Genomic DNA, 19,379 nt, shown 5'->3' on the forward strand with positions numbered 1-19,379 from the left:
CATTTTATGAAATTACTGTAAGTGTGTTCTTGTAATAGTTCTTTTAATGTAATTAGCCACTTTATGTAGCATTTTAAGTTTAGCTTAATCTCTAGTCTACCACTTTAATTTTAATGTTAAGGACAATACGGGTGAAGATACCTATTTTATTTTAGATGAAACATGTCCTGTTATTTCAACATGTAATTTCAATTTCGATTTTTAATAAATCACGGAATGTATTGAAAAGGTGGACTTCTTTGAGACAGTTCCTTCATGAGCTTAATCAGTACTGACTCGTGTGGATCGTTCTGTGTGTTTCTCGAACTATATTCCATCATTCTGGATCATTTTGTAATTTCTGATAAAACCATTGAATGTATTTCATGAATATGTTCATTTCAATGATGTATGTCCTGTTAAGAGATATTTCTTGTAAAGATAGTTTGGCTTAGATTGTATCAAAGTACTAGCACATTGTATATGGGAGATGAAAGTGACTACATACAGATATGTTGTACAAGCCAATAACTTAATCATGTAACTATGGTTGAACTAAAACCATTGTATGCAGCTTGCCTATAATGCTTATTAACTCAGTCATTTCATAAACATGCTCATGTGTTATGAGCTCAGGTCAGCAGTTCTTATTCTGGATTACTTCCTTATTTTTAACATGGTCCATCCATGAGATTTTTCTAAACTCACCAGTATATCCTCATCTCGAAAACTAGGATTCTGTATTACGTAGTCAGTTTTTGGTCATTATGTCTGTGTTATGGATTGTATTATACAGTACCTTAAGTATTCTAATGATGTTTGCATCCATAATTTTCATTATCGCTGCTAATATTTCATCAGGACTGGTTTCTTAACCCTCCAGTGGTCGCTAGGATGAAAGTAACGCAAGTGGTCGCACGTTGAGCAAAATGCTCACGTTATGATATGAGGTGTTTATATAAAAAATGCCAACCGATTTCAAGCGTAAATGTATTAACACATTAAATGAACATAAGAATAAATCTCAAATGGTTATAAAGAACACTAAAAATTACAAATAAAATATGAATAGTAATAAATCTCAAATGGTTATAACTGTATCTGAAAAAGAAACAATTCCCAACTTTCTAAAATAGTGCGTGCATCTTTCGCAATGACCTTTACAGGAGGAGGACGAGTTACTATATTTTCAATACAAGTACGCGAGCGTGGATTTCTTCTTGGTGTGTGTCTGCCCTACATTGTCACCTTATTTTTTCCTGTAAAATGAAATTCTCATTTACTTCCAACATATGTTGCTCACCAGCTAGAGATTGTTCTCCAGGTACGGTTCCATCAGCACATTCTTCTGGCTCAGATTGTTGAGTATCCGTATTACATTCACTGTGTTCACTTTCACAGTCCGTGTCACTGTTTTCACCCATGGAGTTCATCACTAGCGATTTCATGAAACTAAGCTAAAAAGTCATGACCTGAGCCATTGTCATGCACTAATTATACAACACATTAATATAGTAAGTCGCAAAGAACTGTTACAACTATGAAACAATATACAACAATAGTGAAACTATAACACACACAGACATTAGCGCCAAAGTGACTGGTCGCACGTGAAGCAGAATCCGCACCCTTGACAGTAGCTGATAATTCTTCCCTCCCTGTCCCTTTTCAAGGTGACAGATGTACGTTTCAATGCATCTGTTCTTCTCTCAAAACTGCAGTGCGAAGGTACACCAGGGCTCAAGTTCGAAACTACATGCTGTTTAAAAGAGTAGATGATTTTCTATGACCATGAGCATTTTGCTCATATAGCTATCACTGGCACGTTAACCGTTCATTGCTAAATTAATTAAATATTTCACTTCCTCTAGTATGATCACTAGTGTAGCAACTTCCAGTATTTCTGGTTGTCTGTGGTGTTGGCCATCTTTGAACAGTTTTAGAACATTTCTTCCATACCTTCAATTTGTTCTCAGTTTCTAGGGCTAATACAACTTCATTGTTTATTATGGCTCAGAATATTTAGTGGTTTTTATGTTACCTGTGATTTCCTTTAATCTTCTTCTGTACAATGAAAAATTTATCACTCATCCCAGCTTCCTTTGTTTCTCTTACATTTGTTGTGATCTGATTGTGAGATGAAGTGAGCCTTGCGAGTTTCAAACCTTGCAATGCTGATTATTTTGGGACATTTGCTAGATGAGCCATTGATATTTTCATATCTTCTCCTTAGTATTATTTTCAAACTACACTGCATTACTTATGTTTCTTCACCCTTTATTAATAAGGTTTAGATTGATGAATTCAATTGATTATTGTTCCATTGATAGCTGGCCTAGCGGTGAACGGCTCGCATGCCTGCCTCTTATGCCAAGGCCTTGGGTTCACTTCCCAGCCTGGACAGGGATTTTTGCCTGTATTAGAAGGCTGGTTTGAGGTCATTTCAGCCTGTGTGATAACAATTGAGGAGCTATCTGATGGTGAGATAGCGGCTTTGGTCTAGAAAGCCAAAAGTAACAGCCGAGAAGATTCATTGTTACAAGAATCAATTCCCATAGGGGAACATGAATGATTTGTTGTGCCGACTGCATGGCACCTGCAGGCTTTCAGTCTGAGCAGTGGTCACTGACGTGCCATGAGGGGTTTGTTTTAATATTCAATTGATTGATTAGGGTTAACTAAATTCAAACTATTCACCTTTGTTGCAACAGTTGAAGTTCACTTCTAAGGGGCCAAAATGTAAAGTTTCTGAGTAGTTTGTCTCTTTCATAAACATGGGAGATGTCATCAGTTTAAATATTGAGTACAAAATCTAGTCTGTATCGGATGAAAAATATAAAAAAATTGTAGGGTGTTTTGGTATCTTGTGAAATACTCTGTCTGAAGAGAGTCCTTTGAACAGCAAATCAAACCCTATGATGCTGTTGGCCTTCAAATCGACTGCTGCTGAGCTGAAGGCTCCAGTGTCGTCAGTATGACAAATTTTCTTGTCTCGTTGGACCAGCGAGGCTATCTCGCTGTCAGCGAACTCCTTAATTCTTTTTACATAGTCTGAGTGAACTGCAAACTAGTCCACCAATTCTGGTAAACATTCCAGACTTGGCGAGTAATCAAACCTGGGACATTCACGCATGTGGTGAACACGTTACCAGTAGACTGCAAGGTTGGCACAGTCTGCTTTAGAATCTGAATAAACATGTTTTAAGTCAATTGTGACAAAGCCTTCAGATTCTCGAGAATCAAAGGAAAGTCCAGCAACTGACATGGACATGGCAGTCAAATCATTGACTTCCTTCAAGATGAAATCCAGTATATGCCTGCTTGATGATCAGTGTCATATATGGGAACGCACAAGACAAGTCATTTTAGAACACACAATAGGATGAACACAATGTTGTGAGAAGAGAAGGCAAGGGATGTGCTTGTTCCCGCTTCCAGTGCTGTCCTCTCATCGTGTGTTATCACTTGGTTTCTCAACTAGTGGCTGTGTTTGTACTCTTTTGCAGTGTTATAGATATTCGGTGGCAGTTAGACCACCAAGTGGATTATTTGTGTTGTTTACGTTAATATTTATTCTGGTCATGAAAATACGTGACGACGTGACTCTATGTTATCTTTATTATTACATTACTGCAACATTATGTTTATCTTGTTACAATAGAACCTTGATAATTCAAAATCAGTTAATTAGAAGTCCTGTCTAATTCAATGAAGCTCTTGTTCCTGGAAATATGAGGTACGGTTTTGCATATTATTTAAGCTGTTTGATTCAAAATATGAGTAATTCATAATTCAAAGAACAATGTCGGCCTCATTACAGAAATTCAGACTTTTAATTCAAAACTGCTTTTAAATTTAAAGAGAATGAGTCTTTTACAGAGCGATATGAATTCAAAATTTATCCCCGTCATGATAGAACGTGTCTTCCGGAACGTGCAGGGATAGCTTTTCACACTTTCATTCACTTCCGTCTGTCTGCAGTGTGCTTCATATTTGCTTAGTTCAAGTGAATTCGCAATTCTTTTGTAATCAGAGCTTTAAGAAACACCACAGTATCACGTAGCGGACAGTGTGTGGAGGAGCACTGGCGACGCGGACAGTTGCCGAGAATGTGCCCATGAAATTGCATTGGTTTCTTAATGCCAAATCCAAATGGATGTATGGTTTTAAAGGAGAGAAGAGCTAGGATTGTGTTGCTATGCAAAAGAGACTTTCTCTCCTCATCATAGGAAATTAACCACAATGTGTTAAGGGCATTGGGTACTTTCTGGGTATCGGAAATGCACACACTACAGTAATCCAATGAATAAAGGACTTGCACAAGAGTCAACATAGATTTCTCCTCATCTTTGAATAATGCTTTTTTTTTCTCTTTTGTTGTGTTAGGTTATGTTTGTCAGTGATTTATCCAAGTGCATTATTTAAATAATGTAAATGCACCTTGTTAGATACATTTCAGAAATTGTTTTTCCATGGTATCGGGTACCCTTATGCCTTCAAGGTAACGATCTATCGGTACCCACGATTCCTGCGAAACTGACATGGTAAGGATCCATCATGGCCAGCCTGTGTTTTTATTCATTATTTACATGCCAGATAGCAGCATTGTGCATGGAATAAAAAGAGCACTGTTTTAACTAACTCACATTATACTCCGCGGGAAATGCTGGCTATCCGTATTGATCGATATTCTTAGAGTTTAATACATGTGCTCACTGGAGTTCGGTGTCTTGTTTAGGTCGTGGTTGGTGGCAAACATGCAAGCATGTCTCTCTGTTTTTGCTGATGCTGATTATGTAGTGGAATTTTGCAGTATCATACGTATTATATTTAGTTTACTTGCTAGCTCATTACTAATAATTTTCTTAGGTAATTAGGTGCATATTGTAAGCGAAGTGTTAGATATAGCTAGTCGGAATTAGTTCATTTAGGTTAGGCCTAGTTATTTATCGCATGCGACAAGGCGAAGAAAATTCATTTAGCTCATTATATCATGGAAATTATTCAAGTGATGATGTTTCCTTGTCTGAATCAGAAAGTGTAGATGACTATTATAATAATCCTGCACCTCAAAGAAGAAATGTGTATTTTATTCTAAATGACCGACTTTTAGTTTAACCTATCCTTGGATCTAATGCACATACGTAGTAAACAATAATATGACAACGTTCATAGATTTGTACTTTCAACACCATTTCTCACAATTACTTTCAAAGTCTGAAACTTGTCACTTTGTTTCCGCACTTGTTATTTTTTTAAATTGAACCCTTCTGGTTTAGGGACATGCAGTGATAAATAAGTGATATATACTCTATAAGTTTACAAACTTTCATTGGTGTGCCTTCCATGTAATTTTAAATGAAATGTTTGCATTTTGGGTTAAATATGGCTGTCAGTTTTCACACATCCGTCAGCTGAGAGCTTGAAAGTGAAAGGGTCAAACTGTGAATCAAGGTGATTGCATGCATTAATGAGTCTTAGAATACTGTGTGATGCGGCAAGGGTTGGCATTTCTGAATTATGACACAAGTGCCATGGCAGGAAATCATACAAGGATAGAGTCACTTTCCTATGTTGTAATGCAGATGGAAGTGAGAGACTTTCTCCCCTCATCATAGGAAATTTTCATAAGCCACAATGTTTTAAGGGCATCTAAAAGGCATTCAGTACCAGTAATCCAATGGATAAAGCACTTGCACAAGAGAGCCAACATGGATTTCTCCTCGTCTTTGATTCATGCTTTTTTCTCTTTTGCTGCGTGAGGTTATGTTTGTCAGTGAGTTATCCAAGTACATTATTTGAATACTGTAAATGCACCTTGTTGCATTCATTTTGGAAATAGTTTTTTTCCACAACATTTGAAAAGTTTGAACTGTGAATCATTGTTAATTGCGTGCAGTAATGAGTCTTAAAATATTTTGTGTTATGGTAAGGGTTGGCACTTCGGAATTATAATTTGGTGGTTATTCAAAATCAGGTAATTGAAAGTCCAATTTTTGGTCCCAAAGGCTTTGAATTAATGAGGTTTTACTGTACAGTTCCTTTTCTTGTTCCTATGGGGCCGATGACTTAGATGTTAGCCTCCTTTAAACAACAAGCATCATCATCTCCACTTTGTTCCAATCTCTTCATATTTGTATGTTAAATGATGTGTCAGCTTTGTCATGACTTGTTACCTCTTTACTGTACCGGTACTTTTTCTAATTTACTTTCCATATTTCTTATAGCCCTTTGAGGGTGTTAAGGATGAAATAACCATAGAAGAACACACAGTTGATCATGTTAACCCATGCTTCAAAGAAGAAACCAGGTATGTACAGTTTAAGTAAATTAGATTTTACAGATTTTACACTCATAACCCCTCCTTAAATTGGAATTTGTTATTTATGTATTAACTGGCTCCCTCTGTGGATAATTGGTGGAATATTGGGGTCCAGACCTGTGCAATATTGGTTTGAACCTGGCACAGGTAGATATATTACTGAAGGGCAGAAAAAATGGTTCATTCAACAAAACTTGTTTTATGATATTTATGATCTCTGGTGACACATTGGGTGTGTACCCTACAAAGTATGTTAAAACCAATGATATTTATGATCTCTGGTGACACATTGGGTGTGTACCCCACAAACTACGTTAAAACGCAGCCATTGACATTTAAATTTAAGAACATTTTATATATATATATATCTGTATGGGCCAATGACCTTTGATGTTAGGCCCCTTAAAACAACAAGCATCAATATATATCTGTATTGAACTGCAAATAGATTAAGAACAAACTAATGGGTCCACTTTTTCTATACAAAACAATGCTATAATATTTAGGTTACAACATTTCAATTAATAAGTCAAACTAGTTTCAACACTTTTTCTGCATCATCTTCAGCCAAAAAACTTTGAAAAACTGACATTGACACGTATACAAAATAAACATACAAAGCAATGCACAATACAATTGGACATATGACTAAATTAAGGTGATGGAAGATCGCTTCTTACAACACCAAGTTACAGAATAATTAAAAGGATAACACCATTTCTTGAATCACTGCATAACATTTTTTAAGATAGCTCTCTTTTGATCATAGGGAACATGAAATCAAAGTTCAATATTTGGTCTGAAAGCGATTAAATGCTTGTAACTTGTGGAAAGTAAAATTTCTTCTTATAAGAAAATGTGACAATTATAAATTTAACCTATAATCCTGTTAAAGTTCCGTGTTCAACTTTGTATTTCCCTAAATTCAATGTCCAAAAGTGAAATTGTGTCACTGTTCAAAGATGAAGTACGTCTTCTGTAGGCGGGACATATAAAACAAAGCACAGGACCAATATTGCCATATTAAGTGATTAAATGGACTGTGAGTGAAAATGAGTAACACCTTGTACAGCATTAAGTTAAAACTTTCTTGAAAACTTAACATCAAGAAAAGCCGTTGAAACTAGTTCCATTTATTAATTTAATAGTTGTAATTTAAATATTATAGCATTGTTTTGTATAGAGAAAGTGGACCCATTAGTTTGTTCCTATTCCCAGCCATTGGCATCCATGAGACACTTGGCATTTAGTAGTGCAAGAGAAAAACTGAATGTTGTAATAGGCAAGGAGGCAGCCAGATGGGATCAGTTGCCTGCACATATTACCTGAGGCTATGGCTTATTATTGTTGTCATTACGAGCTATTCACTCCCATGTTCAGGGGTCGACGTTGTCATCACTGAGAAAAAGCTATTTCCATCAACTTATTATCATATTATTAGGAGTGAGAAGGAGGTAACCATGGATTTAATTAAGGTATAGCCCCAGCATTTGGCCGGTATGAAAATGGAAAACCATGAAAATATTCTTCAGGGCTCCTGACAGTGGGGTTCATACCCACTATTTCCTGAGTACAAGCTCACAGCTGCTTGCGCATATCATCAACATAATATTTCCTAGAAGCTCATATTAAAACTCTTTAAGTTCTTGAAAACTATCGGTTAGATTTAAGTGAGAATCTTAATAATAGGACAGATCTCTGTCTGGATAGAGTTTCATTTTATTGAACACTCACTTCTGAAATCATTGTTGATGGTGCAATCACTTAGCATTTGCATGATTACATTTTTTCAGCCCTCAATATTGTGGTATGATGGCTAATTTGTTGAGCAAGACCAGATAGAGAGCGGCCCAATATTGCCTGTGTTACATCATGCTGGGAGAGAGCTGGCACACCCTAGTGCAGACTGTAGGGAGAGCGGCCCCACCTGTGTTACATCATGCTCACTGCACAACCGCCCTGCTGGGAGAGGGCCAGCGCACCCTAGTGCAGACTGTAGGGACACCGGCCCCACCTCTGTTACATCATGCTCACTGCACAACCGCCCTGCTGGGAGAGGGCCGGCGCACCCTAGTGCAGATTGTAGGGAGAACGGGCCCACCTGTGTTACATCATGCTTACTGCACAACTGACCTGTTGGGAGAGGGCCGACGCACCCTAGTGCAGACTGTAGGGAGAGCGGCCCCACCTGTGTTATATCGTGCTCACAGCACAACAGCCCTGCTGTGAGAGGGCCGGCGCACCCTAGTGCAGACTGTAAGGAGACCGGCCCCACCTGTGTTATATCGTGCTCACAGCACAACAGCCCTGCTGGGAGAGGGCCGGCGCACCCTAGTGCAGACTGTAAGGAGAGCGGCCCCACCTGTGTTACATCGTGCTCACAGCACAACCGCCCTGCTGGGAGAGGGCCGGCGCACCCTAGTGCATACTGTACGGAGAGGGGCCCCACCTGTGTTAAATCATGCTCACTGCTGGGAGAGGGCCAGAGCACCCTAGTGCAGACTGTAGGGAGAGCGGCTCCACCTGTGTTATATCGTGCTCACAGCACAACAGCCCTGCTGGGAGAGGGCCAGAGCACCCTAGTGCATACTGTACGGAGAGGGGCCCCACCTGTGTTAAATCATGCTCACTGCTGGGAGAGGGCCAGAGCACCCTAGTGCAGACTGTAGGGAGAGCGGCTCCACCTGTGTTGCATCATGCTTGCTGCTGTGAGAGGGCCGACGCACCCTAGTGCAGACTGTAGGGAGAGCGGCCCCACCTGTGTTATATCGTGCTCACAGTACAACAGCCCTGCTGGGAGAGGGCTGGCGCACCCTAGTGCAGACTGTAAGGAGAGTGGCCCCATCTGTATTACATCGTGCTCACAGCACAACCGCCCTGCTGGGAGCGGGCCGGCGCACCCTAGTGCAGATTGTAGGGAGAGCGGGCCCAACTGTGTTACATCATGCTCACTGCTGGGAGAGGGCCGGCGCACCGTAGTGCAGTTACCATTATTGGCGGCTCTCAAGGTGCACAAAATCTGTGAGAAACGCGACTGAGAGCCTTCCAATACTAGAGGTTTCTACCGTCTTTGAGTGCTCGATGTGTCTCAAAGGGCCGCCAAGGTGTACAGAGGTAAGGCATGACCTGCGAGAAGGGTTCAGTTTGAGCTCATCCAGTGAGCGACAGAGAGCGGAACAGAGTGGACCAGACTGTTGGAGTTTCCGCCTGTAGAACAGAAGACTCATTCTGTATGCCTGCTGTCCTGTGAGGGTCTCTTGGGCCAGTCGCTGTGTAGCTAACATGTGTGCTGTAGTGGAGTGGAAGTAAACACTGGATATCAGCACAGGGCTGTGAACATAGTTCTACCAGAGTGAGTGCACAGAGAATATCATCCTGGAGCGTGAGACTGATGCCCGGTTTCACCAACCTTCATCAAGGGAGATGACGATCGTCAAATATTTGATGGTCCGTCAAATCCACTTTTTACGTTTCTCCAGCATCCATTTTCACTGATGATCATCAAATCCTTCCTCAACTTTGAAGAATGGTTTTTCGTTCGTCAACTCACTTGACGATCCTCAAGTTAATTAAAATGGCTACCATGCTGTAAACATATGGTAATATTCATTTCAATTTAGACATATCTACTCCTGTCAAACTGACGAACGGTCACAGACTTGATGTAAATTCAAGGAAGTGTGATCAGGCGAAATAAATAACTAACAACATTGCTGTCGTTAAGTCGAGGTGAGCTACCACAAGTGAAGTCAAGAAAACGCCCGCTGCATATCGCATATCTCAACAGCAAACTGTACGACTATAGCTCCAACGGAGGATGATTATTACTTCGATATTGCGCATCGGCAATACAAGCAGTGCTAGTGTATGATGAATTTAAGTGCAGTGCAATGGCTTCGTGATAACAGGTTTGCTCTACATATGAAGTGAGAATAGTCGTCATTTGGAGTGTTGTTAAATAGTGCCTTGTAAAGTGGAGCAATACGATAGTTTTATTCTGGACATTAATATTGTACTGTATCTACTCCCTAATTATTTGTCATTCTATATTTTTCCTCTCTTAATTTTATTTGAGAACGTGAGTGCACTAAATGAAAAACCGGTTTTCTTCTCAGTTATTATTGTGCTCATTTATATGTTAAAGCTCGTAGTGCAAATGGGAGAGAATTTTGACGCTGAGATTATGTATATAGAACTGTTGGAGAATCTTGGACCTGAAAGAGTAATTATGGAACGAAATGACCATTTCCACGCGATGGACGATTCGAAATTTGTTATGAGGTACAGGCTTTCTAAACAAGTGACTTTGAAATTATTAGAACAAATTGAACCAAGGCTTGAATATCCCACTAATAGGAATAGACCACTCACTCCTATCCAGCAATTACTTCTGACACTCCGTTTTTATGCTACTGGCTCTTTTCAAATAGTAATTGGAGATACAAATGGAGTTTTGAAAGCTACAATAAGTAGATATATCAAGAATGTGTCTGAAGCAATCGCCTATTTAAGACATCACTATGTTTTTTTTCCTAGCGCAGATGAAGTACATGCTGTTATTCAGGAATTTTATGGTATATGTAATTTTCCGGGTGTAATAGGGGCAATTGACTGTACTCATGTACCAATACAGTCTCCTGGCGGTCATAATGCGGAAATGTTTCGCAACAGAAAACAATATTTTTCCATTAACGTTCAGACCATTTCTGACGCAAATCTACTGATTAGAAATGTAGTAGCACGATGGCCCGGCTCGGTACATGATAGCTTCATTTTTGATAACTCAGAAATCAGAATGATGTTCGAAACAGGAAGAATACCAGAAGGGCATTTATTGGGTGATAATGGTTAGCCCCCTATCTTCTAACTCCCTTTTTGAATCCAAGGACTGAAGGTCAAGAAAACTACAACAAAGCTCATGTGGAGACAAGAAACACTGTAGAGAGACAGTATGGGGTGTGGAAAAGGAGGTTTCCTGTGCTATCTTTAGGATTAAAAACAAAAGTAAGAACTGCATTAACCATCATAGTAGCCACTGCTATTCTTCACAATATTGCAATACAAACTAGAGAGGAGGATCCTCCCAAGGATCAAGAGCTTTGTGAGTATTTGCAAGAGAAAAGAGCTCATGACAGAAATGATCTTATATTTGATGCGGTACCTGTCCCCGCCGTAGATGTTCTTCGTGACGGTGTGCCTGCTGCTGTTCATGAAAGGATTGTCGAAACTCATTTCCTCTAAGAAAGTAGTCAAGTTAAACAAACAAATTCGCAAGCATTTTAATGAAATGTTCTTACACAATGATATGAACTTATTTTTATTACATTTTAACTAATTTGCTTTCAATTTACTGGCAATTTAAATTGTGTCTACATCAATGTAATTTTTGTTAATTCATTTTCACCGATATGTATTTTGTCACATAATGCAGAGATGCAAATTATTGTTCTCTAGCACTTAGAATGATCCCTTGTATTGGACGAGAGAAAAATAAAAAAATTAGTTTAAATACTAGCGATACTACATTATTAATAAATAATTACTTGTTCAAATACTTGGCAAGTTTTGCTTGCAACACGGATGTTTTAAGCTTTTCATTTTCTTGTTTCATGTGTTCAGTTTCTTTCTGCATTTCAAGAAGCCGCATTTCTGAATCATGTTTTTCTTTTAAGTTCTTCGACTTTAGGTTGCATAGTTTTCGTCTTTCTTCAGACAGTTCGGAAAGTTTTTCACGGGCTTTGGCAGCTTCTGTCTTTTTCACTTTATTTAATTTGGGCCTATTCCTTGCACTCCACGGATTCTTCGAAGTAGTTGACACTGGTGTCAGCTGCGATATCAGTACTTGCTCGGTAGAAACAGCTGACGTCACTGATTCTTCATGAGGTGTGATCTCCGACATAGCAGAGAGGTTATGTGTCGCACTCGTTTCATCTCCACAGCATCCTTCGCGACCGGTGTTATCTATTTTATCTATATAGAAAGCGTCGCAGTCAAACTCGTTATGAATGGGCTCCACTTGCTCACAGATAATAGATAATAATTGGGAAGAGGTTTCATCTCATGATGAGGTTTCAACTGCTCCACCTCCCGTTTTATGCATGTTGATCTTATCCTGGACCTTCTGTTGTTTCGACCTGCGCTTAAAATTGTCATAAAATGACTTCAGCTGCTTCGTAGATCTTTTTTTAACAAAATCTCTAGCATTAAACATGTCTGTTAATTGTTCCCAAGCTCTTTCCTTCTCTTTTATAGTCACACCATCGGTTCGCTTATTTTCTATTACATCCTTCTTTTCAGCAACTAACCTTACCATTAATGCCTTCTCTTTTTTGGAGAAATTCTCTCCCCTTTTTTTAAAAGTTTCGTTCTTGTCCATTTCTTCTTAGTAGTTATCAAAACAATATGAAATAACTGACTTTTAGATACGAGTTAATTTAATAGAGAAACATAACATAACTCGCGGGAACTGAATTATATTGCATCCTAACCCTCTTTTGTTTTACGAGTGATTCAGAAAGGCTAACATACATTAATTTGTCATGGAAACCAAAATATTATTCTGACGAAACGTCATATTTGACGAAGTCTCAAATAAAGCCAATCTGCGTTGGTAAAACGCTTCTCATTTTAACGAATCGTCAAACCTTGATTGACCATCATATTTGATGATCATCAAGACATTTTGACGAAGGTTGGTGAAACCGGGCGTGAGATATGCAGGCTGTGAACTTGTTCTACCAGAGTGAGTGGACATTGAATATCATCCTGGAGTGTGAGACTGACATGTGCAGGCTGTGAACATAGTTCTACCAGAGTGTGTGGACAGTGAATATCATCTTGGAGTGCAAGACTGATATGGGCAGGCTGTGAACGTAGTTCTACCAGAGTGAGTGGACAGTGAATATCATCCTGGAGTGTGAGACTGACATGTGCAGGCTGTGAACGTAGTTCTACCAGAGTGAGTGGACAGTGAATATCATTCTTGAGTGTGAGACCGCCATGTGCAGGTTGTGAACTTGTTCTACCAGAGTGAGTGGATAGTGAATATCATTCTTGAGTGTTAGACCGACATGTGAAGGCTGTGAACTTGTTCTACCAGAGTGAGTGGACAGTAATGATAACTCCGCTTCACCAATTCCTGGTTCTGTTCCAGCAATTATAACTGCTGCATCAGTTGATGTAGTGCAATATGCACAAGAAGTTCTTAAAGCAAACCATCTTTGGATTTCCAACAAATTTTCCTCAGTATAATACGGAAAGCAGACACACAATGCAGTATTAAATGTAAAAAAAATGCCAAATATATTATTCATAGAACCCCAGAGTTAAGTGTCCAAAAAGATCCACAAGCAATTGCAAGTCCTTGTAAAAGTTCGCGTGATTTCAATATTAATCTGTTTAGATAAGCCCTGAGAGTCAACTGTTTATCAAGCACAACACCCAAATATAGAAGTTGATCATCTAATGTTATTCTGTTATTGTTCATAACAATTTTTCTTTGATTATTTATTATTTATTAGGTTTGTTACGACCCCTGAGGATCATGAGTGACTTGTTCGGTACGTCTTCTTTCTTCCCAATACATCTTCATTCTCTCACTCCTCCTCTTTCTCTCGGCTTCCGTGATCTGAATCTGGATCCTGGTGTCTGTCCATCTGTGACCTTCCACGAGCTTTTTGTATTTGGACCTATCCTGTACTGTCATCAGTGGATATTTTTCCTTTATGCCAATAGTCTCCCAATCTTCTCTGACTTCCTTCATCCACTTATTTCCAGTTAAGCAGGTTGCATTCCATATCTTCTTCGTCAGCCTACTGTCCTCCATCCTCATGAGATGTCCAACAAATCCTAACCTTCTCTTTCTTATCACACTCGAGATTGGTTCTATACTCGCATATAGTTCCTGCCTTGATCTGTGTACCCAAATTTCACCTTGCTTTTTGGTGCCCCATATATGTCTCAAGATTCTTCTTTCCTCCTTCTCCAATTGTATGCAAGCTCTCTTGCCTAATGTCAGCGTTTCAGTTGCATATAATGCAGCATTCCTGATGGTTATCATGTAGTGTCGCAGTTTGGCATTCCTTGAGAGGTTCTTCTTTCCATATGTAGTCATGGCTGCATATCGTAGTTTCAGCAGCAGTTGAGCTCTGTCTGTGGTACTTTAGTTGCTTTGTACTTTACCCGTGATGTTCTCACCTAGGTACCGGAAGCTGTCGACTCTCTCTAACACTTGGCCTTTTAAATTCCAATCGGTCTTCGTATTCAGTACCTTCGCCTTGTTGTAGGCTATTTTCAGACCAACCTTTGCTGCAGTTTCTGCTAGATTTGCTAGTGCCAACTTTGCTTCTTCTTCCTTCTCATGTAACAACACCATATGATCTGCGAAGGCAAGGCAATCCACTATGACAGTAGTATAATTGGACAGTTCTGCGGCCACCACCACCACCGGGCTCCCAGAGGCCTCCTCCACCACCACCACAGCCAGAGGCCTCCCAGATGCCTCCTCCACCACCACCACAGCCAGAGGCCTCCCAGAGGTCTCCTCCACCACCCGCGGGAAATTTGAATTTGTAAACAAAGCCACGTGCTTTTTGACAGCTATCATCGACAACAACGCATCGCTAACCTCAGTACTGCCATCTTGACGGGCCTAAACCTCAGTAGTGCCAACTTAACCTAACTAGCGCGAGGTAAACAAAGCCACATGTTTTTTGACAGCCACGTGCTTTTTGACAGACAACAACGCATCGCTAACCTCAGTACTGCCATCTTGACGGGCCTAAACCTCAGTAGTACCAACTTAACCTAACTAGCGCGAGATAAACAAATCCATGTGTTTTTTGACAGCCACGTGCTTTTTTGACAGCTGTCATCCGCCATCTTTAAATCAAAGAGCACTGTGCTGCCCTCTTTATCGCAGTAGCTGCAAATTCGTCACCTGTCATCCGCAGTGCTGCCATCTTGGCAGGCCTAAACCTTAGTGCTACCAACTTAACCTCACTAGCGCGAGATAAACAAATCCACGTGCTTTTTTGTCAGCTGTAATCCACCATCTTTAATCTATAGAGCACAGTGCTGCCCTCTTTAGCTACTTACCTTTGAAATGTGGTGGCGGATAATTTGAAAAATGCTTTTTGACAGCAGCCATTTTTGAGCACCGTGCTGCCCTCTTTAGCTAGATACCTGTGGTGGCAGACAATTCTACATGACAGCAGCCATCTTTGAGCACAGTGCTGCCCTCTTTGTGGTGGCGGGAAATTCCACGTGCTCTTGTTTGGAAACAAACTCACGTGCTTTTTTCTGACAGCTGTCATCCGCCATCTTGCATCACAAACCTCAGTGCTGCACTCTTTAGCTAGATGCCTTTGAAATGTGTTGGCAGCAATTTGAAAAATTCTATGTGCTCTTGTTTGGAAACAAAGCCACGTGCTTTTTGACAGCTGTCATCCACCATCTTTAATCAATAGAGCATTGTGCTGCTATCATGCGGGCAATTTCGTCAGCTGTCATCCGCCATCTTTAATCCACAGAGCACCGTGCTGCCCTCTTTATGACATGTAGTAGAGGGCAATTTGAAAAGTTCTGTTAGCTGTCATCCGCCATCTTTAATCAAGAGAGCACCGTGCTGCCATCTTTAGCTAGGCGGCAAATTGAAAAATTCTACGCGCTCTTGTTTAGTAAACAAACTCACGCGCTTTTTGTCAGCTGTCATCCGCCAACTTACATCCCAAACCTCAGTGCTACACTCTTTAGGTACATACCTTTGAAATATGGTGGTGGATAATTTAAAAAGAAAAATTCTACAGCAGCCATCTCTCGGTGCTAATTGCACAAGATGGTGGCTGTACATGACTCTTTAAAGGTGCTTATGCATGATGGCCGCCATACATAGGTTCTTATGAGACGCCCTTGGGATGCTTGCGCAAGATAGCGGTTATACAAGGTTCCTTATGAGATGCCGTAGAGATGCTTGCGCAAGATGGCGGTTGCTCTTATGAGGCGGCTTAAGGGTCCTTGCACAAGATGGCTAGAGACGCCCTAAGGATGCTTGCGCAAGATGGCGGACGCAAGATGGCGGCTATACACGACTCCTTATGAGATGCCTTAAGGGTGCTTGCGCAAGATGGCTGCTGCTCTTATGAAGAAAGTTAGCTTAGAGGCTAACGTGTCATGCTAGTTCGATTCATTAAATTTGGGGCTTAAATGCAAAATGTTAAATATCTCGAAAATGGTGCATCGTAGAGCAAAACGGACAAAATTTTTCTGCCCAATACCTCGGTTCGCAGTACGAAGAACATGATAGCATAAGAGAAACATTGTCTAATGATGAGATCAACGGTTCGGTTCCTACTTAGGCCTTTTGGCATTCGCTCTGTTTTAGCTTGTATTGAAGCAAGTCTTCGTAACATGATCAGGTCTAGCTATGGTAGAGAGTATAACGTGCCGTGCAGGTTCGATTCATTAAATTTGGGGCTTAAATGCAAAATGTTAAATATCTCGAAAATGGTGCATCGCAGAGCAAAACGGATAAAATTTTTCCACCTGATATCTAGGATTGCAGTATCAGGAACATGATAGCATAAGAAAAACATAGTCTAATGATGGGATCGACGGTTCGATCCCTACTTAGGCCCTTTAGCATTTGCAGCTATCTAATTCTACAAGATGGCGGCTATACATAGCTTCTTATGTGACAGCTTAAGAGCGCTTGCACAAGATGGCTGCTGCTCTTATGAGACTCCCTAGGGGTGCTTGCGTAAGGTAGCAGCGACAAGACGGTGACTATACACAGCTCCTTATGATACGGCCTAGAGGTGCTCACACAAGATGGTGGCTGCTCTGATGAAGAAAGTTAGCTTTGCATCGTGCAGGTATCTTTACAGCACTAAACCTCATACCTTTGAAATGTGGTGGCGGGTAATTTGAAAAATTCTACGTGCTTTTTCTTAACAGCAGCTATCTTTAAACAATAGCGGCTATACATAAGCTGTTAAGGCCTCCTCTTATGTCAAGGCATAGCTCTATCGAACAAGTTTAAACCTGCATCGGGATAGCTAGAGTAAGCACGTGCTGCAGTGATGACGTCATTATGCATGTTTAGATTTGCAAATCACTAAAGAAACATAACAAGACTAGAATCGAACACTGCACTCTATGCCGTTAATTTTATCATGTGATCGGAACATTGATTGAAGTGTTTAGAACACTAAATAAGTGATCAAGTCTAAAATAGAACACTGTACTCGATACAACATGTGTTTAGAACATGTCAGGGGATACCTTTGTTCTAAGAAGATTAGGTTACTGCACATTCCTTGTAGGGCTAATAGGCTAAAGGGCTAAAGGGCTAGGGTGCCTCTCCTCTCTTTATCCGGGCTTGAGACCGGCTCTACAACTAGAGGCGGAGTTAACACCCTAAGGATGGAAGAATGTTGGGAAATGATCTATACGAATATAGCTACTCGATCGACTATATACTACAGATGGATGACTTAGGTGAGGGTAAGGGCTTACTTAATAATACCTACACGACGTAATTCATGCTCTATTTCAAAAATATCTTCTTTGTACTGTGTGTAACCAGCATCATGATAGGCTCTTAGCAGTTGTAAACGTATTGCGAGTACCTTGGGGTCTTTACAGTACCTTATATCTACATAGGGTAATAGAGGCTTGTTGTGAACTTGGAGTCTATATGCAGACAGTTGATGTGTAGGGACATGTTTTGATGTAATACGTGCTTCAGAAGTAGCGTTTCTAGGTACAAACTTAACTTGTTTCGACAGCGATGAAGCGTTGAAATTTCCTTCTTCTTTACCTTGCATCTCTTCTTGAGATGTTTGCACTGCGACAGAACGTGTAGTAGGCTTAGGAAATGAAGTAAAATCATCAAGCTGTAATGGCAATGAAACATTAAGATTTTCTTCTTCTTCTACTTTCCCTTTACTACAGTTTTGATCAACATCATTATCCTTATTATCATAATCATGATCTTGCCTCTCTTTATCTTGAAGTTTGTGCTTAGTAACAGAACTCGCAGCAGGTCTAGACAACAAGGGAGAATTAAAAATCTCTCGCAGAGGTGTACTTTTTAAACATAAATCAGTGTTCTCTTGAATATGGTTGAGCTCTTTGTATTTTGTTCCCGATGAAGCTACATTACACGCGGCTTCATGACGTTGAGCGTTGTATGCGTTCTTGAACTCTCTTCTACAATGTTTGCATTGAAAAATTGTCCTACATGATATCTCATGACGTCTCCTGTGATAGCTTCGGGAAAAATGCTTTTCCACACTCTTCGCAAATATACCTAGAAGTGGGTTTTTCCATGACGGACTTTTATCTTCTACTAACAGATTCTTCTTTAAATCTACTTGACATTTGTTACTCTCTACTTCGATGATGCGAACAGCTTAGCGATTAACAGTAAACTAACACAAAAGCGTATAACCAAGGTAGCAACAGTAAGGTTTAAGCCCATCAAGATGGCAAGAGTGAGGTTAACGATGTTCTGTTGTTAGATTTTAAATTCCGCGCTATAACATGCATAAGGTGGCAGCCTTGAGGTTTACCACCGTAAAGATGGCAGCAGTGAGGTTAGCGACGCTCTATTGTCCTTCAATGTGAGGTTAGGGTCCGTCAAGAAGACAGCTATCAAAAAAAGCACGTGGCTTGGTTTACTAAACAAGAGCACGTGGCAGTGACGTCACGGTCACGTAGTATGCTGCTTCAGCATGCAAAGTTCAATGTCTACACCTACGTAGTAAACACTCTGCTATGTTCACAAGATTTTTACTCACAACTATTTTTTATGCTTTAAGTTCGTGCACATAGGTTATGTTCAGATAGCAGCACACGTACAAGCGATGGTCGCACGCTGTTGTGGAAGAAGTTTAGTACGATAGTCGATGCATGCATCATCGATAGGTGATGTGTACACGCTTTGGAGCATAGCTCTTCCTTGTGCTTTAAGTTCGTGCACATGGGTTAGGGATACACAAAAGCGATTGCTACATGCTCTAGCGGAAGATGCCTAGTACGATAGTTGACGCATGCATCATCAAAACGTGATGTGTAC

At 40.3% G+C, this 19,379-nt stretch overlaps 1 protein-coding gene across 1 annotated transcript in view; it reads left to right on the plus strand.

Annotated features, from left to right (window-relative positions):
- The window catches only part of LOC136874642 (zinc finger protein 343-like), a 243,509-nt gene that overhangs the window by 165,534 nt on the left and 58,596 nt on the right, over positions 1 to 19,379 (plus strand). Inside the window, exon 5 of the mRNA XM_067148268.2 lies at positions 6,207 to 6,289. Coding sequence (XP_067004369.2) covers positions 6,207 to 6,289 — 83 coding nt within the window. The remainder of the gene's footprint in view (positions 1 to 6,206; positions 6,290 to 19,379) is intronic.

Source organism: Anabrus simplex, chromosome 5, assembly GCF_040414725.1.
Source record: "Anabrus simplex isolate iqAnaSimp1 chromosome 5, ASM4041472v1, whole genome shotgun sequence".
Classification (NCBI taxonomy): domain Eukaryota; kingdom Metazoa; phylum Arthropoda; class Insecta; order Orthoptera; family Tettigoniidae; genus Anabrus; species Anabrus simplex.